General features: G+C 40.5%; 2 protein-coding genes across 3 annotated transcripts; both read right to left on the reverse strand.

Annotated features, from left to right (window-relative positions):
- Positions 1–988: 988 nt before the first annotated feature.
- On the reverse strand, positions 989–7,772 carry glra4b (glycine receptor, alpha 4b). The gene is made up of 10 exons (XM_027273705.1): positions 7,722–7,772; positions 7,218–7,345; positions 6,463–6,530; positions 4,562–4,785; positions 3,604–3,686; positions 3,385–3,522; positions 3,066–3,280; positions 2,337–2,495; positions 1,696–1,788; positions 989–1,595 (listed from the first exon to the last, which is right to left on the reverse strand). Exons 1-10 carry the CDS (start codon positions 7,757–7,759, stop codon positions 1,323–1,325), a joined length of 1,419 nt encoding a protein of 472 aa, XP_027129506.1. The 5' UTR covers positions 7,760–7,772; the 3' UTR covers positions 989–1,322.
- A 1,334-nt stretch (positions 7,773–9,106) lies between these two features.
- On the reverse strand, positions 9,107–19,868 carry aifm1 (apoptosis inducing factor mitochondrion associated 1). Of its 2 annotated transcripts, XM_019268894.2 has the most exons (21): positions 19,587–19,868; positions 18,134–18,264; positions 17,898–18,015; positions 17,754–17,777; positions 17,270–17,377; positions 16,355–16,426; positions 15,891–16,157; positions 15,718–15,783; positions 15,183–15,304; positions 14,960–15,090; positions 14,584–14,674; positions 14,131–14,215; positions 13,972–14,048; positions 13,683–13,791; positions 13,493–13,600; positions 13,325–13,413; positions 13,106–13,246; positions 11,705–11,847; positions 9,941–10,065; positions 9,670–9,860; positions 9,107–9,573 (listed from the first exon to the last, which is right to left on the reverse strand). In XM_019268894.2, exons 1-21 carry the CDS (start codon positions 19,672–19,674, stop codon positions 9,502–9,504), a joined length of 2,358 nt encoding a protein of 785 aa, XP_019124439.1. In that variant the 5' UTR covers positions 19,675–19,868; the 3' UTR covers positions 9,107–9,501. The 2 variants fall into 2 exon arrangements, with proteins under 2 accessions (XP_019124439.1, XP_019124448.1); XM_019268903.2 differs by lacking the exons at positions 15,718–15,783; positions 15,891–16,157; positions 16,355–16,426 and having other exon boundaries at positions 19,587–19,863.
- Between the last annotated feature and the right edge of the window lie 1,857 nt (positions 19,869–21,725).

Genomic DNA, 21,725 nt, shown 5'->3' on the forward strand with positions numbered 1-21,725 from the left:
CGAAAACCATTGTTTAATATAATAACTTAAACTTAAAAAAACATCATTGCTGATTAAAAGTAATCCCTTAAGATCCTGGCACACCAATACTACATTTATAAAAATATATTTTCTCAGATGATCAAAATGAACACATCATACATAAAAAACTGTGATTCAGTATTTCAAATTTATTCTATATTGATTTACAAAGACTTTCAGGGATACATATTGTCAGTCTGTAACTTAGTTAAACATCAATACATGACCACTGTGCAGACCTCAGGGAAAGAAATATGTTCTGATAACTGAATAAAACCTTTTAATTGAATATATTTAAAGTCTGTGTAAAGGCAATTCTGAGATTTCTTTCAAAACACATTAAATATGTTGGAAAAAAGTTGCTGTCAATATATTTTTAATCATTCAAAATTTGGCTGGGTGGTTAATAACACTTACACGGATTTTAAGATTTTATCTTGATTCATTTTGATGTGAATAGAAAGCATTTGCTCGCCACAGTTTGTTAGCATTTTAAAATAACATATTTGTACTTTTTATTTACATGCTATTCTTGTTGAAGGACTGAATATTGATCATATAAATCTCTAAAGATTTTAACTAATGAGTGAGATTATTGAGGAAAAAATAATTTTAAAAAATAATAAAAAAAGATATAAAAAAGAGAAAAGAAAAGAAAGAAAAGATATACTATATTTGGCTATGCTGTGTCCCATGCCACATAAATATACAGTGATATCTAAAAATCTTGTTTCCTTCACCTCGTTAGGCATTAATTTAAGTTTGAAACACATTTAGAAAACAGTCTCAAAGTGTAATTGAACAGATAAATATTACGTTAGATAAATAAATAGCATTAGATCCTAAAGTTCTGCAGCCTACAAAGAAACTTTTCCATGTCTGTAAAGCTGTAGGTGACACGTAGGTAGCAGAGCTGCTACTGTTTCAGCGTTCCTGCTTGTTGTGACTTTTTTCTCTGTGATATGAAACCTGTTGGCACCAGAAAAATTAGTGCAAAATAAAAATGCAATGTGCAGTACAATATATGTGAAGCCACAGAAGCTGCAGAGTTGATACTGATATAAATGCTGAATGTACACATACATGTATACTGACGTGTAATGCATAAAGCATCAGTGAACTTCTCTGGAAGTATTAAAAATGTAAAAGAAAACCGATGGACTCCCAATGTCACTGGACATGCAGTCACAACGCATCTTGCATGGCTTAGCTGAGGACTCTCAGCCTGTAAATGTTTCAGTGAAGGCAGCAGAATTAAAGGTATTCAGTGTCTTTTTTACGGTCCCCAGTGGTTGGTGTCGTCACAGTGTGGCTAGAAGGTCTTCATGTCGTAGAACTTTGTAGGTGAGCCAGTAGAGGACGTTAAACATGAGGAAACTCATGGGGAAAACAGCTCGGGAGATGGTGTCAATCCTTTTTGCCCGATCCACAAAACGCCTGCGTATGTCGTAGAAACCTAAACCAGGAGGTAAATCTGCAAAGACTGGGGTTGCATCCATTTCCGGTGCACTTTCTGTTGACAGTGCAAGTCCAAAACTTTGGAAGAGTAAACCTTGCTGTGCCAGCTCCTCCTCCTGGAAGAAAAGAGAACATACAGCACAGAATAACAATCTGCTCTGAGAATCACACAGTTTAAACTAATTTACTTCTTCTTTTTGAGGCCACAGTACGTACCCTGGCACAGACAGTACACTGCTGGGCTACGTTTCCATCTGGAGCATTGTTTCCTGACATGTTGTTTCCTTTCACCTTACTGTCACCACTTGCCTGTTTATGAGGAAAAAACACATTTATTTAATCATCAAACAGTTTGCAGTCACGGCACAGCTCCTCTCTCTCAGCTGCTGGGGTTGTAAATGTTGTACGTTCACTAGCGATCATCTGTTTCTTACAAAGTGAACACAAGTCTGACAACGTGAAACGAGACAGCTTGAAGATTTCAGAGGCATTGCATAATCCCAACAAATGAGGACTTCAAGCAGATGTTTTGTGTCTTGCGTTATAAATATTACAAGGTATTATTGAGTCCTGCAGCAGCTGTCACGCTGCTTATTTTAGGATTTTATTTTATATTTAAAGGTGGTTTTGGCCTATTTTTCTTCTTTTCGTGAGATTCAAAGTGAGGCAATAATACGAACATACAGCCAACAGTGGAATAAGGTGATGGCTTGAATTAATCACAGGTCAATGATGTCTGTATTTCCTCATCCGGAGTGCAACATGCAGCTGTGTCGTGCAGCTTGTGCATAGATGGGCGCAGGGAATAGCAGGTGACAACAGCCCAAGGGGGGTCGAGGGGGTGGTGTTGCACTCACAGCTCTCTGCCGCTGTTGCTCTTTGAGCTTCCTCCTCAGTCTGAAGAACTCCTTGTGCTGGCGTGAAACAAAATTAACGGCCGCATACTCCAGCAGTGCAGCAAACACGAAGAGAAGACACACCGCCATCCAGATGTCGATGGCTTTCACATAGGACACCTGTGAATTAAATAAAATCAATGAAGTCAGGCAGTTATCATCAGTGTTCATGACAGTGGCATGAAATGGATGTTAGAGCGACAAATGCACTTAAAGAATCACAGGTAAGATGCTCATCATGCATAATAGTCCCTGTCAGTATTATATATTAACACGTGGGCAGTACGCTTATCTTCATCAGGGTCGCAGGGGGCTGGATCCGATCCCAGATGACAATGGGCGAGGCATGGTAGACCCTGGACAAGGTGCCAGCTCATCACAGAGTCACCATTTTACCAATTAACCTGTTAACCTCGTGTTTTTGGACTGTGGGAGGAAGCCGGAGAACCCATGCAGACATGGAACATGCAAGCTCTTAAAGTCTTAAGGCTTTTATTTAAGTAAAATAATCAATGTACTTCTTCCTCTACTGCATTTTCAACCATTTACAGTCAGCAGTCTTATTTCATTGTCTAGGGCCTGGATCTTCACAACCTCTAGGGGGTCCTCCAAATTATCAGGGCTCAATATATAATCAATAAAATTTGGGGTTGAATTTATAATAAACAAAAACAAACCGAGCTATCTGACCTTCGGCAGGGAGGCCCTTGAGCCAGAGCTCTGCGTCGTCATGGTGAGCACCGTAGTGATTCCCAATCCCACTCTGGCCGGAGCCGCGTCCATGTTGATCCAGAATGACACCCAGGACAGGATGACGGTGAGCAGGCTCGGTATGTACATCTGGATCAGGTAGTATCCCATTTGGCGCTCCAGGTAGAATTTGACCTCAATACAGGTGAATTTACCTAACCAGAGGAGGAGATACAGGTACAAACTGACAGTCTTATTAGCAGTCGATTGACAGGATGTATGGAGGATGTTGGCTGGCAGGCCGTCGTATGTCATGTACCTGTGTTGTAGTGTTTGGTGCAGTAGCCGAGGCCTTGCTCCTCTTTCAGTACAAACTGAGGGAGCGTCAGATCGTCAGCCACCTGCACCGCTCCCACATCCAGCCACTCAAAAATAAGATCATTCATGGTGTATCCAACTAGAACAGAGACAAAGAGGAGGCGTACAGTAACAAAGTTTGTATGATGATGTGTTTTCAAGCCTTGAAAGACCAACTCACAGCTTTCAAGTTGCATCGTGCATGTCTGGCTGTCCATGGGGAAGTTTTTCAGATCCATGGGACAGGAAAGTGTGAGTGTCAGCCTGGAAAACAAGGACAGCAACACTGTAATGGTACAGGAAAGGTGTGTAAAACAAAAAAAGGTGACACCCTCACCACTCCATCCGAGCTGGATACCCAGAACAGCGCTGATCCCACAGCACCAGTGCTCTCCTGCTTGTGTCACTCAAACCCTTTTTGCACACTCACCCTACATTAAAGGTCACATCGAGCAGCCCTGACCTCTCTGACCTCCTGTCCGTCTGTCTACTCCACTGTGGTGCCTTTATGGAGGTCAGCACTGCACCACAATCAGTAAAAATAGGAGAGTGCATCCTCAGCCACAAACAAATAGTGTTGGATTATCCTTCTGGTGTCTCATAGATTGAGTTTCTGTTGTTGCTGTTGCTCTTTTCAAGTCATGAAGTCTTTCACTGCTCGTTTTAAGCACCATTCTCCTCTTTTATTCCAGCAAGGACAAAGTCTCTCACACAAATGAGAAATATATTCAGAAAAAATGATCCTAATTCAGCATCATCCACTACTGAGGTCAGCCATTATGTGAAAGTTGCTAAGCGGTAATCTAGTTCAGTAAGCAAAGAGGCAACCGATGATTCACTTCATGTTTAAAAGAACTGCTAATACAAGCTTGCCTCCTCTTTTCTTATATTCTAATAAATCTTCATACCCTTACGCTACAGTTCACCACTGCTTTAGTGCCACGCTACTGACCTGATTCTGCATTAGCCTGCAGTTACTGTTTAACATGAACTTGCTCACAGTGGGTGCTGCACAATACGATGACAACTGAACTGAACTGGAGTGAAACAAACATGTTGCTGGACCATATATTTGACAAACCGTGGAGCTGGATCTGTAATGTTTGATTCAAACATAAATGATGTCAGATTTCAGTCACCTGATGCTGTAGAGGACATTTCCATTCTGGAATATGCGAAGCAGTTTGTTGTCTGTCGTAACCTCGTGAAAGTTTGCTCCTTTTTCATTTGCAAAGAACAGATCGGGTTTCCAAATGGAGTCCAACATGGAGGGGTCCAGGTCCAGAGAGTCATCTGGATACTCCTTATATGCCAGTCTGGGGTCATTCCACTGCTGTCGCAGAAATACGTTGAGCCGGTAGTCCTTGAAAATAAGAAATGTAACTAATTATAGGTATAGAAACAACATACTGCAATCGTAGAATTCATGCCATAGATTTGCATATGCATATCTAATTATGGTGTCATTTAAATAAACCATGTGAGAGGGCCAAGTAAACAGGAATAGCACTGTGCCGGCACAAACTCTGTGTGAGCAGTCAAGCGGTGGGGAAAAAAGCATAAACAAAGTTGAGTGCTCATAACCTGAATGACAGAAAACTTCACTCACAATATCATCAATTAAAATTTGATGGCCGTCCCTGAAGGTATTTTAGAAAATTCATGAGTCCTTCTAACTCTAAACTTGAATAAATAAATTTAAAAAAACAAGACGGTCCCCAAACGCTTTCCACGAGGGGCCTCATAAATAAACGATAGTCCCTTATTTGACAGAGACAGAGATACAAGAAAATCAAAGCTGACATTATGTAATGAACTTACAAGATGGTGTTTACAGTCATTAATTAGTGATAATCTAATGACAGTATGTTTAGGCATCGTGAAACTTGCTCCAAATGGCCTCTCTGAATGGAGGGAGAAGAGCCAGAAATGCTTCACATGGATAAACACCATAGAGAGTGATGCAGCTGATAAACGAGCATTTACCAACTCTGCGGTCCAAATAACAGAGACTGAAATCTCTCCACTGCCAGCAAGTTAAACCAGCTGACCAGTCTGCACTCTCTGTTTATCACTAATATTTACTGTGTTGTTTAGAGAAAGTTCCATATGTGTTATCTCATAGTTTTGATGTCCTCAGTGTTAATCTACAATGTAGGAAGTAATAAAAATTAAAACCATTGTATGAGATGGCATGAGCATCTTTACCAGCTGTAACATTAAAGTGATGCACACATGAATGCATCAGTGATTAGACTCCAATAATATAATATATTAATGTTCTTAAATGGTTCGTTTTGCATGACTACTTTTACATTTTGATGCTAACTTTGCATGACATTGCATTACCTGTGATAGATTATTTCCACACTGTGGTATTAAACAATCCACCACTGTTGAAATACGATAGTTAAGTGAGTGGTGGCAGTTATTCATTTCATTTCAGTTCTATTTATATAGCACCAAATCATAACAGAAGTTATATCATAACACTTTTTATATAGAAAAGGTCTATACTGTACTCTTTATAACATTATTTACAGAGACTCAATGATTCCCACCATGAGCGAGCACTTGGCATCCTCTGCATATAATGACATGTAACGCAGACACAATATTGCGAAACAAATAAAATGACTATGGAACCGACACCTGGATTGTTTTTCAGTGACATTGTTGTGCAGTAAATGCAGTGAGAAAGTCTTTACTCTCGTGGGTTGCTGTTTAAAACCCTTTTTTTTCTTGCTCCTAAACATCCTGCACAGTAATCCAGAAAATTAGTGCAAGCAGCAGTTGTATGAGAGTTCAACAACTCTACAGTGATACAGATGAGTTACAGTAGAGTACAGTCGTTGAATAAAGTGTAAAACTTTGACTTCCCTAAGGTCCATATCATGAAAACGTAGAAGAATTTCCACCTGTTGTTACATTTGAAATCTTTGTTTTCATGCAAAAAGAAAAAAAGAAAAAAACAAAATTTAAGCAGATGTTCAAATGTTAATCTAGTGTTTTTGTTTCATTTATCTAAATAAACTCTCACCATGGTTGTTTCAGTGATGGATCCGAAGCTGTTGATGAAGATGTTACAGGTGACGTTCACAGGAGGACCTGATGGAAGCAGATCATCACAGTCACACTGGTTTCTTAAGTATTGGAGGCAGAGCTTTACTGTACAATAACATCTGCTTGTTTTCTTTATAATGTGTCCTGATAAACAGACATATTCAAAATAACAAACATAAAACTCATTTCCAGTACAGCCCCATCAGTGTAGTTCACCCGTCAACCACAGAAACTTTAAATATTTCAGCGAACCATTTCCTTAGAGGCAATAATTTATTGATTCTCCTTAAGTTACATTAGTGTATATATAGATAATCAGCCGGGATTTACCCAGCATGCACCGACAAGGATGTGGAGCAAGTATGAAATATATATGACACACAACCCCAGAGAGCGAAGGGGAAGTATGTCAGATCTGCTGCCTTCACTCACAACAAGAGATCAAGATTGGCTCGAAATAGGCCTGTGGGGTAACATCCGAGGGTAGCTGCAAATTTCTGACAAGAAAAAGAAGTCTGTGTAAAAAAAAAATATATATATATTATAACCTAAGGCTGTGGGTCAGCATAAAAAAAATAAAAACAGTAACAACACATGACAAAAACATCACAGCCTGCAGCATCTCTCACGTCTAACCCATCTGTGAATGACTTGTGCTTCTTCGCCGCACAGATTGTCACGCAGAATGATCACACCTGTCCTCCCACTGCACTCCAAACGCGTGCATTTTACCTTTAAAGTTTGGTCTGATGCGAGCGTCATAGCCAGATGTGCGTCCCATCAGTTTGTCCAGAAAGTCAGATGGAGAGTGGGGCTTGATTGTCCTGCTGGGTAACTTTATCTCCTTACAGAGCACGGACCTGCCAGGTGATGAGACAACCAAGTCTGGGATGATATTTAATATTTAATACCTCAAATTCTCCCTCTAATTTGTACCAAACAATCTTTCTCACTTTATCCTGCATCTTACATTTATGAACATTTTTCCTTAGTGGAACTGTTGTCTTTTAATTATAGATTGCAAAACATTTTTAATGCATGATTCTTCTCACTCTTAAGAGAGTGAACGTTGATTACTGGTCAAAGAAGCATCATTGAATGTCTTATTGTCAATAATTATGTGCTGTTACTGTCAAATCATGTTAAACACAGCACATAAACTACCAAACAAACATCACTTTACAGATTCCTCCTAGAAATAAGCTGAAAGTATCCTTCAAATTAAAAGTCTCTTACCTGCTTTGCAGAAAAATTACAGGTGAAGCCCACAACATACACAAGATGTGTAATATCATACTTGTAGAAATAATAAATGTAAGACCGATGGAGGGAAAAAAAATGAAAAGCAGAGATGCTGAAAACTTGTTGTTGCTCTTCCAAACAGCTTCTGTCTTCTGGACTCAGTTAAGCATCCCTCCCTCTCTTCAGGTGTAAAATACAGAAAGCTGCAGCTGCTGCTGTATAATTCAAAATCCTGGGGAAGTTTTCTTTTTTTTCCCCCCCTCCTGCTGCTGTCCCGTGTTTGTGTGGCTGACTTCAAGCTTTTTTTTATGGCCATATGCATGTTGAAGGAATTACCGCAAGAATATTTAAAGAGACAGGAGTGTGTGTGTTTTTTTTCTAACCCCCCTCATAGCAGAGCAGCCGGCGTTTGCTTATCATGACAGCTTCAGATTAGCAGAAATATGTGTTTATTAAAACAAAAATTGTGTGATTATTAACCCAAATCCACATACTTAAAAGAAGCCAATAAATATTATGTTTTTTTCATATTGTGGTGATAAATCGTGACAAAAATAACAAAGCAGAACAGTTTACAGCTTCCTAAAGTGTAAATGTGTCTACAGATCTGATTATTTAAATCAACGCTGGATTATCTACAATTAGAAGAACATAATATGTGAATCACAGCAAAGGGGAAATAGAATGAAGGCATCAAGCTCCAATTAAATCAAGTGCAACATCTCTTTGAGTGTCAGTACACATCCAGAGGTTGTTTATCTTCAGTGAAGAGAAATTTCTGGTCTAATTATTTCATCTTCAAATGGCCAAACTCAAACATAAATATGGAAAGCAACTCATGTTTATTCCTCCATACAGAGTAGGAGGCAGTTCAGCCATTTACTCATGTAAAATTAATGTCAAAGAAAGCGTTAAGGCAGCACGTGTTTGCTTCACACTTCGCTCCGAAGCCCTCAGTGTCAAACTGGATATGAAATGTGTGAGAACATAAAACATGAGTGCAATCTTAATAACAAGCAGGAAAACCAACATATCTGCATGCTTTCACATGTTTTACCTCCGGACAAGATAAGTAGGCCAAGCTTCATTTTAATGTTTTTGATGGAGGCTCTAATTAATTAGATCGTACGTCCGCACAAGATGTACCTATCAGGTGATCTTTGTGCACGCCTGTTTGTTCCCATTTAAACTAACCTTTCACATCAGGACAGTTCCAACACGTATGACTGAGTGAATTTACCAAGCAAGTACACATTGAGAAAAATGCTCCAGGACAGATGAGTTCAACCACACAGATTTTAACGACCATCCCGGCTCCGAATGCAGGTCAACTCATCTGTCGTGGGTGTTGTTATCCAAACTGAAAATAATAGGATGACTCCAATTTAAAAATAGCTTTTATTGCAGCTTCTCTTGCGACAAGCTGCTCTGATCACACACAGAAAAAAACAAAACAATAATCCATGCCCAACATTTTCAGCCTGGTGGGGAAAAGCAGACAGACAATCACATCTTGATCAAGACTTTAAAAAAAGAAAAGAAACATGAGTGTAAAGTTTGGTGGATAGTGGTTGACCATAATTTTTTCCTAAATATTTAAAAAAAAAAAAAAAAAAAAAAAAAATGCTGCAGCGGATAGAAATTCCAAATACGAAAATATTTCGGCGACGTGACAACATTTACATAAATTCTCCCGTTTTGCATGTATGATCAGTGATCAGAGTGTGACGATGTCAAAATTCAGTCTTATCACGAAGCGTAACTCCCCTCCGTCTTAATCCTCGTGGATGTTGAACAGCTTGGCCACTTCATTCAGATCTGCGTGCTCCTCTCCATCCTTGATGATCTACAAATAAAAGATTTAAACGTTTTACAACAACCGAATCTCCATTTGACTCTTGGCATAAAGTGTTTTTTCTGACACGGTGACGGCGGTGCGTACCTTCCTTGCGATGGGCATCCTGTTAAACACGTTCCACAGGATGATGCCCACCACCACCTTGTCCCTCAGGTAGAAGATGACTCCTTTTCCATAATCGTCTTTGTGCTGCACCACAGCGGGAGGAGGCAATGAAGAGGCCACTGGGCTTGTGGCTGTTTCCTCTGTTTCACTCTCTGACCGGATCCCAGTTCCTGTGACACATTTAACATTTAAATCTGGTTCTTAAATTCACTTTGTTTTTGCTGGTTTAATATACAAGTGATGCTCCTACCGGACTTCTCTGTAGCAGCTTTAGGTGTATCCTTGGCAGTGGCTTTGGCAAACACTCCGACTGTTGGTAGGCTGCTGTCAACAATCCCAATCGCCTCGTACCCGACGTCTGGTCCCAGGTCACTCCTGTCGGAGAAAAAAACAAAACAAAAACAAAAGTCTTTCTGTTGAAAATAGTTCTATAGTACACCACAAAATGTGAAGAACATAAACTTTAAACCTGTGAAAACACTGTGTCCTATTCTAGACACTCATATAGAGAAAACAAACAGAGAGGGCACTTAAAAATTTAGCTGTGAACTTCAGTGACAACCCCCCACCGACACCTGATGAGTTTCAAGCTGGCTGATGACCTGAGGTAATGTCACAGCAAACTGACCTTGACAAATTACCCGCTGCGGTCTTTCAGACCAGAGAGCCTGTACACTTAATTTGACATCGTTCAGAAGCATCCGGAGCTCGGCTTCCTCTGTCGGCATTTTTTTTCGGTGCGACTGTGCCAACATTCTAAAAATCTAAAAATCACAATTTGCTACTGAGTGGACCTACAATTTAAATTATATCCAAACTTTAATCTGCACATTTGTAGCCACCACGGACACACAGGCGGTGGACTCAAAGCACTGCCCGCTTTCTTTTAGTGCCCCTGTTAACACACTGGACTGTCCAGACAGAGCCGGCTGATGATCTGGTTTCGCCGTCTGTTCTTTTTTTTTTCCCCTGAGCGCCACAGGCCAATGTAAACCAAGAACAAAAGAACAGATGAGCAGATTGTTTGCAGCGCATTAAGAGAAATTTATACTAATTCCCGCTTTCAACAGAGAATTTTTGCTCTCTCTGTATATTTGTTTAGAAAGCAGCCTTTACCCTTCATACCTTTTATCATCTACACAGATCTCCCGTTTTGATTGACTACGTTAAATGTTGGCGGTTAAATGTAACTAATAATCGTAGTTTTTTAGAGAATACTTTGTACTTAGACCAGTCATTTTACCTGTAGTTAATTAATGTAACAGTACTTCTCCTTGAGCACTCTTTCCACCACTGTAGTTCACATATGTATGTTTTAAATGCAGTTGGACTATTTCAGACCTTTAAATTACCCGTTAGTTCACCTTTGCTGTGCCTGATTATGCTGACACGTCACACTGTTAATCATACGAATATCAACATATCATCCGACTACATCTGCTCTACAAGTCATGATAGTTTGACTAGTGGTCCTGTTTTTGTTTTTCCTTGTGCTGCAGTGAACCCACGTTGTCAGCAGTGTGTCGTATTTCCCCAGCTGCTAAAAGCATGTAGTCACAGGAATCCTCTGTGTAGTGCGAGCCACAGTCCACACTGTAGCTCACTTTGGCAACTCCCCGAATGTCTGATCGAGTCCCCTTGTGATCATATCGGTAATGTTTTTAACAGAGTTAGTAAATTTATGATGTCTCGCTCTCTGCTGGAAACTCCAATCCTAATGTCCTCTAAAGGAGTTTTAAATATTTTAAAACCTAATGGTATTCAAGACTTCAAAGCAATCATGCATGTTCATCTGACTTAGAAAAGGATTAAATCTGAGTCATTTGCAGAATCGTACATGCTGCCCCGGTGACCGCTCAATTCATCTGATTCAGACCAAATATTTCCCTTAATTTAAGTCTGGTTTCTTCGCCCGCAGCCACGACAGTCGTTTGCAAAACGGTTTGAATTTGTGACCCATGAAAACCTCAAGATGGCGCCACGAGCAGGAAACTGGAAGTACTACAATACCCACCAGAACATAGACTGATGCCAGTACGGTTTGTTGGCTCCCGTCATGTTCTCTCCTGCTAGTCTTCCACTCACAACGGCGTGATCGTGGTGCTCCACCCGTCTGCGGCCAAGTCTGATGTCGTAGAAGCACGCAGCATCTCCCGCCTAAATGCACACAGATTACAAGGAGGTATATTACGGCTGCATTAGTGCATTTTAGTGTCAACACATTAAAAGAAGATGATGAAAAGAGTTGTCTTGTTTTTAACATTTGGAAAAACAAAGATGAGTCTCACAAATTTTCTTGTATTCTGAAATTTTAAGTTGAACTTAAGACTTGAATGGAAATCTGACATGTTTCTTTATCACACCCCGACCAAAAATCCAAATCTTATGGGAGCGTGGATCCGTTTTGACAGACCATGCTCACACTTTTCTGGTCGTGCCCTCATGTTAAGCCTTTCAGAAAAGAAGTGCACAATTTGATCTGATGTATCAATGTCTGTGAAAATATTAGGAATATTCCTTCCAAAGATCTTTTTGGCTGCAGGTTAAAAAAAAAACAATTACAAAATTCTCCAGAGGAAACCTCCCACCATTGGCCTTCTGATTAGCATAATCAACTTTATCCGTATTATGGTGAAAATGACTTTCACCTTTCGACTACAAAAGGAAAAGAAGGATAAGGAAACAATGTGAATGTGTGCAATGAGATCCTGCAGTTGCCTATCAGAGTTTCCATCTGCAATAGCTACAAAGAGCTACAACATAATACGCCAGGTGTCAGCAAACAAACTTTTATGTCTGCTTGGAAACGTCCCTGACTCCCAAAGCCAGAATTGTAAGGTGGGACGGAGATGACATCTCAGATCTGTGAGGTTGTAACTCTAGAATAAAAAGAAGGACACTAAACGCGATACTATCGATGGAAGGACTCATCTTTCTCTGTAAAAATGGAAGAAACCATCGGATTATCTGGGGGGTTAATCTGGATTTAAGTGGAAAACAACTGAATATGAGACAATGAGGATGAATCGGATCCATGTATACAAAAAGTATTATTTAATTTGACTGTATTAATAATAATAATAATAATAATAATAATAATAATGTAAGTGCTTTGCCTCCTTTTTCTTTTCTTTGCATGTTATGCCATTTTATGTGTTATGGTCCAGTCCTGTGATATCATGTTTTGTATGTATGCAGCTTTTATTTATTTATTTTAAGTCACTAGAAAAGAAGGAACAGCTGTTTTATTATGTGTTACACAGATAGACACAGTACATGTACTGTAGCAGAGACAATAACTGTTACCATACTGGTGGACAGATGATCTTTCAGTTGACTGATTTGGAGCAGAATAACTGTTGAATTGATGTTTTGTCATTGGAGTACTTAAGCTACCTTCTAAACATTAACTTACCACCCAAATATTGGATCTAGCTTGCAGCTCTGCATTGACCCGAAAGCCACCGAAGTCAGAGTCCACCTCCAGACCTGCTGACTTGGCAAGGTCAACATTGGGCTCCAGGCCAACAGCTGCAACAATGTGATCGGTTTTCACCTACAAAAAGGTGGAGCACAAGATAATCAGTAACTAATAAGTCATATATTGAATTACACGGAAAATTCCTGGACCTACCAGTCGGCCATCCTTCAGTTGGATTTCTAACTTGTCGTCTTTGCAGGTCACGGATTTCACCAAAGCCTCTGAGATGATTTTTACGCCCTCTGGAAAACCAAAGAGGGAATATTTAATAAAAGATGACATGGCAAATCAGACATGCTTAAATACAAAATGGACATTAACCTTTCTTGACTTTTTCTGTTGTCCAGTTGCTCAGATACTCAGGCAACACTTTCCCCATGTTGCCCTTCTCAGGGTACATCTGTATCACCTCCAGGCCAGACTCATTAGCTGAGGAGAAGAGGAAAAAGAGGATGAGCGATCCGACAACAGATCTGATTAATTCATTCTGTTGAAACGTCAGTCGTCTTACATCTCCTGCCGAGAGCGCAGGCAAGCTCGCTGCCCAGGAAGCCGCCCCCGATGATTGTGATGGACTGGATGTTTCTGGAGACCTTATCCAATGATTTGAAGTCGTCGATCTGTGGAAGAGAATACACTTAATGAGATTTACCTTTTTGTTTGGTAGTTATATGTATAGAGTCGCTCTAAACATATTGAAGTGACCTTAGACGAGTGTGTTAACCTGTCTGTGCGCCTATGATGGGACTGCAATAGTTCTTAATATATCAGTTATCGCCCTCTTGTGGCTAAACACTGACCTTGCGGAACAAAGTCGTCTTCGCCATCACCTCATCTCCTGCTCTCTCAATGACCTGCAGATTTCTTGGGACTCCGCCTGAAGAGAGCAGCTCTGATTAGCTTCCACCACGTTCGAGCCTTGTGTGGTAATAGATGCATTTTAAAAAAAAGCAGCTTACCTGTAGCGATCAAACATTTGTCGTATGAAATCTCAGTATCATCGTCCAGTTTTACTTTGTTTCCTCTCACATCCATGTGAACCACCTAGACGGGTTTAAATCAAGTATTAGTTGTAAATTCACATTCTCGCTTCTTGTTTAAATCCTTTATCCAACTACTATCATGTACTGCACTGTTGGCATGCATCCTCCTTCTAGTGGTATGTGGAGGAATCTCAGTAGTACAATTTTCAAATCTACATTTTCTGTAATATTTTGCTTCAATTATGAGTCTCAGTCACGTTTAAGTGCATATTTCAAGCATACATCTGAGATTAGTTACGAGCTAAAATGTGGCACCAAGATAGTAAGTGAAGAGGAAAAGAACGGTTCAAAAACACAAACAATCGTTGCTCTAAATGGGAAATATTAAGAAGAGAAGTTTGTATAATTATGAAGTCAGAAAAACCAAACCTTTTTGCCAGTGAGAACAGCCACTCCCCCGTTTTCTGCACTATTCAATTCGTCTGCAGTAATGTAGAATGATGCAGGCTGAAAGTAAATGCTGCCAAAGAAATAGAAAAGGTATTAAAGCAGCCAAATGTAATGCGGAGTCATACAGTATCAAATGTAGCTGGTATTATGACACTACAAAGTCTAAAAACACTGCTGAACACGACTTTCCTTGGGAAGAAATAAATGTTTAAAGGAATAAATGTTTCGTTGTGAAAAGCTGATTTTCCCTTAGAGGGATTAATAAATGATGTCTTCTTCTGAATACTGTAAAAGGGCATTCAAGACAATGAAGTTGAATAAAGCAAAAACACAACACGAGAAACTTAAAACTCACCTTCTTTCTTTTCCATTCCACTGTTTGAAACGCAGCGTTTCCGTCACACTGGGGTCGTCGGAGAACCACAGCTCCTTAGAAAGAGGTGGTCTCATGTATGGAAGGTCTGGCTCATCAGTCACTATCAATACCTGGTCAATAAAAAAAATGTTTCAAAAGACATTAACAAAAGCATTATCACATGACAGAAGCAGTGCACGAGGTAAAAAAAACACAGACTCACCCTGGCACCAGGATCTCTGGCTCGAATAGACCGGGCAGCAGCGAAAGAGGCGGTACCTCCACCGATGAGGAGGTAGGGGGTGTGTGAGGGGATCTTGGAGGAGGCGGGTTCGGAGTCGACACCTGGAGTTTGCATGAGAGCGCGACAGCAGAGAGTGAGGATGAAAGAGAGAGAGAGAGAGAGAAAGAGCAAAAGAGGGAAATGCAAAAAGCAAAAGCAGGAGAGGGAGATAGTCAGTGCATGATCCTGGATGCTCATCAGCACCCGTGACTTACACAAATACACCTGAGTAAATGGAAAAAGAATAAGATGTTTCGTGTGGGGGAGATTAACTATTATCATTATCAAGAACCCAGAAACAATGTCACAAGCAGGGAGAAAAGCTGTAATGAGAAAGAATGTTAAAACAAATAGGAGAAAAAAAAGGTGTTGGAAATTAACATTAACGTTATCGGAGTGGGAAAGAAGTATCTGTGTCGTGACTCGTGTCGTGCCCGCTTCCCCCGCTCCAACCGAAGCTGGACGATGGTCTTACCACTCGGTGCCACAACTTCAGGCTGAGGCGGCTCTGCTGCGGGTGTTTCTGCTGCTGCTGCAAGTTCTGTTAGTATAACCGGAGCATTCACCAGTTAAAAGACAAAATAAACCGTCCGATGTGGAGAAAGTGTACATCACTGGTTCCATGCACAGGTCTGACTGGGCGCTTACCACTCTCCACAACAGGTGCAGGGGGCGGCTCGGTAAGATCAGCTGAGGGCGGCTCGGTAAGATCAGCTGAGGGCGGCTCGGTTAGCTCAGCCAGGGGCGGCTCGGTAAGCTCAGAGGAAGGCGGCTCGGTTAGCTCAACTGGAGGCAGCTCAGTAAGCTCAGCTGGAGGTGGTTCTGTAAGCTCGGCTGGAGGTGGTTCTGTAAGCTCGGCTGGAGGTGGTTCTGTAAGCTCGGCTGAAGACGGTGGCTCAGAAGGGGCTGATGGTTCTGGCAGTATAGTTGCAAAGTTACATGTTGCCCTCTAATGTGCAGCTAATATGTGAAATCTATCTTTAACTGAGCTGTAGGACGGATCGACTCCACAGATTGAGGTCAGATGGAAAAGCAGAGGTGTAAACGGCACCTCGAAGTCTGATATTTCTAATAAAATGACTAAATTTAGATTCTTTCCTCTCATATCTTACCCTCCTCAACTACAGCTGCAGCAGGTGGTTCTGCTGCCTCTTCCGGAGGCGTCTCTACCACTGGCTCATCTGCTGTTGAGGGCAATCCAAAGTATGGGTTAAGATTCTTTACAAGGTTAGTGAAGGTGAAGACCGTCAGGATCCATGCATGTCTTCAGCTTTACCCTGGGAACATTCTGCAGAGCATGCACACCGATACAATAACATCTGGAAGCTGCCCAACTCTTGGTGAACGTCTGGAGAGACGTACATACTGTGTTGACTTAAAATACCAGACAATATAACAGTTATGTTTGAAAGATGTTATTAAAGAGCTGGGACTCTGCATGATTAAAGTCTGGAGGTTACAAATGATCCACTTCGAAGGGTAGCTTCCAGTTATGAACAATATTACACACATTACAGTTTATTACCACATTTTGAGACGATGTTCGACAGGACCCATTTTATATCACAAATATGACAAAAAGGAGCAAACATATTTGTAGAAAATACCAAAAACTCTGTCCCACAAGAACAGAAATGTTTACAGTTCAGAGTGGAGGTGAGTGTGTGTGAGTCTCCAAAGTTTTACTGAATCTATAAAAAGGGTTAATTTATCAGGTTAGAGGACACAAACAAACAAAATTAAACCCAACAGAACACACCGAGCGGGACACATGCATCACTATATACAAGGCATCTCTGGATAGAGACAATACAGCCTCCTGTATGAAACATGTCTTCACCATAATGTATTTTTATTTTAATAATGTCGAACAATTATTTTGAAGAGGAGTGAAAAGCAGGTTGCACTGACGTGACTCTGCCAGCTGGTGTCACCCTTTTCTCTTACGCTTGGTTCAGACATGCAGTTTATACAGGAGGCACGTGTCACATGTGCATGCAGGGGTATAAATAAAGTAAGCACACAACCTGGGGGCGTTTCTGTTGTTTCACTGGGGGCCGCTACTTCAGCATCAGGGGCCGGGGGGCTTGTCTCCTCCGCTGAAGGCGCTGCTTGAGGTTCTGGCTCAGGGACGGCTGAGAGAGATATAAAGCAGGATTATTAGAACATTACCTATGAAATTCAACATTTCTTTCGTGTTAGGATGTGTGTTTTTGTGTGGACCTACTGCTGATTTAACACGATGTGTTGTTTACATGAAAATAAAGAGGAAGTTAAATGGTGCGCTGCAGAGTCAGCTGAAACCTACTCTTTCACCAAATAACCTTTAATTTTGTAGACATGAAACTATTTCAGTCAAAAGAGTGAACCTGCAAATATCACACAGACTCTCCTTGTGCACGGCGTCTTTGTTCGTTGTTATAAAAACATCATGGTTACATTTTATTACCTATTTAGATATTAACAGAGGTGGAGTTTGATCTACTCAAAAACAAGAGAGGAATCACTCACCCTCTGTCACAGGAGCCTCCACAGCTGGAAGAAATAATATGAAACAGCTCAATTTTAAATGATCATAACTGAAAAAAGCATCACATGTATGGCTCTGATAGGAATATCTTTAAAACACAACAGTTTCACTACAAAATGACTCACCGGGAGGCTCTGATTGGATGGTTGTGTCTGATTCTTTTTTGTCTTTATGTTTTCTGGATTCAATTTCATCAATACGTTCCTGATATCTTTGTTTGTCTCCTTTGATCATTCGGTACGCCTGTAAGAACAAAAAGAGAAGAACTGATTCTGCCAGTATATGAACATCTGCAAACACAGCTCACTTGTTGATTGTCAATGCGCGCCCTGCACGTCACAGACAGATGAAGCTCACTCACATATATCCCTCCACCGAGGCAGGCTGTTCCAAACACAAGGGCGTAGATCTGGTTTGGTCCGATTCCCCCCGCCGGCCCGGTGGACATGTGAGCCGCGGGTGCACTTGATGGTATTCTGCCATTGGTTAACGCTGAAAACAATTTGACACGTGACAAAAAAAGTCAAAGCTGCATCAGTTACAGTCCACTAACATTGACAGTGCTCACAAAGTATGACTGCAAAAAGACAGTTTTTTTTTTCCATCTGAATGGTGGAGTAAAACACATAATGGTTGGAGATGCACTCAAATCTTTTGTGCTTACTTAGGTGCAGCCATCTTCAGTCTTAATGATGCTCAATTAAATGATATATTTCCTGTTTAGTCAATAATACCTCACTTTTATATTTGAGCATGACACGACTATGCTCCACCATTGTTTCTGTAGTTTATAGCAAGTGTAAAGGCACGTTAAAGATCCAGTGTATAGGATTTAGTGGCAGATTGCAAACAGCTGAACTATGGCGACTGCACAGAACGGTTTAAAAAACAGTATTTTGTTTGTCTGCTGCTACTGTAGAAACATGACAGACTCTGTGGATGAGGACCTGCTGCATCTGTAGATATAAAAGGCTTCTAAGAAAAACTATTATTATTCTCAGGTGCTTGTGTATGAACAAAAAAAAAAACATTTTCCTGCCAAAAGATGCTCCTGAATGTTACACGCCGGACCTAAATAAAAACAATAACAGCATGTACCAAGCCATAAACTGCGACTGTGACACAGGTTGATTACAATGTGAAACAAAGTGATTGTTGACTGTTCGGAGTAGATGCTGACAATGATTAGATTTAACACGCTGACACGTAAAAGGTGATACTACATCTCCACATGTCAACAAAATGAAGGATCTGGCACACTTTGGTGTACATGAATGCTTCAGCTTGTTATAATTAGGTTAATTAATAAAGAGCACAGACACACACCATTGGAGTTGTGTTTAGAGGTTTGAGTCCTCATTATGATGACTAACTTTCTCTCCTTTTATCATCATTATACAGTGAAGCAGCCTATTATGCAGGAGGACTCTATTGTACCTGTGTTTCATCCTTTTCAGGGTCACAAGAGACTTTAAATAAAAAACATGATGAGGAAAGAGGCCTATGCAAACATGGTCAGATGTGGTGCAACACTTGTAATAGTGATTTTTATTCACTGGCTTTTATTGTGGCATGCTGCAGGCGACAGCTGCAACCTAATAAAGTGAAACATGCGTTTAACTTATTATTACCATCTGCTGGTTAGCACAGTTAGCAGCCAAACGAAGGTCAGCACACTCAAACCGAGCCGGCTGAAGTTATCCTGTCATCCCTGACAACATGTCTACATGCATTACCACGCTTTCTCACATGCGTGCTTGAACTGAGGCCGGCTAACAAAGCTTTGCAGCAAGTTACCGTAACTCTTGACTCACCTGTCCTCCTCACATTCTGCCGGCACACAGTGGATGAAGCTCTGGCGAGAGGCGCAAGCTTTTTCCACACGGTCCTACATTTCAGCATTGTGGCTCAGCTCCGCCGTTAACGGTTTCCCAACCCGGTTAACTAGCCGACTTGTCGGACAGGAAGACTCGCTAGTTAACTAGTTACAAACCAAGTCAACCTACTGACAGCTAGCAGACAGCGGGCAGCACTGAGACACACGCCAAGGCCAGAGACAGGTCATACGTTTCAGGAGGATCATGGGTACATTTTAGAGACTCTTTGAAGGCGGGAGATTGGCCGCCGGCAGGAAACTGTAAAACGGCTTTGGAGCCAAGATGGCGGCCGTTAAATCAGCGCTTAATGTCAGTTCTGTGACGTTTTAAACGACTAAAACGTTGTTGTTGTGTTGTTATTTCTGTTACAGCATTTTGATATCCAAATATACGTATTTAAATGTAACCTTTATTTTAGATTTAAGCCGTGTTAATGCTGTTTCACGACGTCGCAGCTGTGTTTAAACTCTTTCCTTCAAGACTCTTTGGTAACTGCCGTTAAGCCTGGGTGTTTCGGTTTAACGAGCGACCGTGTTAACTGGCGACCGAACGCGGGTGCGTGGTTGTCGTAGTTACGAAGAGAATACGTAGCTGTCAAACAAGACAGGAATCAAACAAATACGTCTTTGTTCATATGTAATGCTAATAAAAATAAATAAATAAACAAATTGAAGTGAAGCGATGACAGATACGTATCTTCCTGTTTTTAACAACTGTCGTAACCACGAGATTCAGTTGTCCGTCGCCAGTCAACAGGGTCGCTCGTTGAACCGTAACACCGGTTCTTGTTCTTGAGATTTGTACGGATTTAAATGAGGCCACTGCTGCCCTCAACAGTTTACTTAACACAAAGTGAAAAGTTTCCCAGTTGTTGTGACAAGAATAAAATAACATGAAAGGCAACAGAAGAATCGTCCATAATAACAGAGGTGAGAAGATTGTGTAAATAAAGTATGACATACAAAACACATGACGACATAATAATATTAATAATGCACGGATATATAGATCCAAGAACACACGAGGTGAAACTAGAACCAAAACAAAATATTTCAAATTATTTACAACATGCATTAAAACTAAATGAAGACATTATTAATATAATGCACTGTAATGTTATGTAAATGTAGGCTCGTGCATGCGGGTGTGTCGTGAATTATACAAATCTTTATTTGGTTTTCACTGAGTCATGGTTTCTGAATATGAAATTTGCCTAGTGATAACAGATAACATCATAAACTAGATACTTGTGTCGCCCTCTGGTGGTTTCTCCACCTATAAAAAAGAAGAAGCAAAACAGATGAGAGTCTGTTTATTATTTATTGACTGCAATCAGAATGCCAAATTTGAAAGTCCATAGGGTTGTCTCCTGCAGTGTTTATCCATCGACAGTTAATTATTCATGATAGGAAATCTTTTTTTCAGTTAGACGATGAGGTAGTTCCTCTCAGAGAGGAAATCCAAAACCGTGATTATGAGATGTGGATGATTGCATGTGTGTACGTGTTTGTTACTGGCAGGAGAAGTTAAACTCAACTTCTCTTGCAGGATTAAAGATAATTTTATGACGAACAAGCCTGCGTGTTGTTGTGTTTGATCGAGGGACTGATAATCAAGATAAACAACGCCCTCCCACAGCTACAAACAAAATTGCCTTATTATTGCACTACCACAACTATATCAATACTTTTACGACTATCAATTGTATTTTATGTTTATTCTATTTAAATGGATTGCATGCTATATTTGTAGTCTGCAGTGCCTGTTCTTGGATGAGCCTGGACACAAATACACAAAACTTAATCAGAAAAAAAACAGCAGAAAATATAAACAATGATTTGATATAATGAAATCAGCTCTTTATTTTTAACCTGGATCATCCATATATTGATCCCCTGAGCAGAACAGGGTGATTTATGATAGAATATCTTACAGATGCATCCTGATCCAGACACCCTGACCATGTAGGAGCCTGTTTATCGATACTCGTAAGCTGAAAAAAAAAAAAAAAAGATCACAAATATGGCAGTGCAGGGATTGGCGCAAAAAATTTAATCTCATGGTTATAGATCATCT

The sequence above is a fragment of the Larimichthys crocea genome, chromosome XXII (genome assembly GCF_000972845.2).
Source record: "Larimichthys crocea isolate SSNF chromosome XXII, L_crocea_2.0, whole genome shotgun sequence".
Classification (NCBI taxonomy): Eukaryota; Metazoa; Chordata; class Actinopteri; family Sciaenidae; genus Larimichthys; species Larimichthys crocea.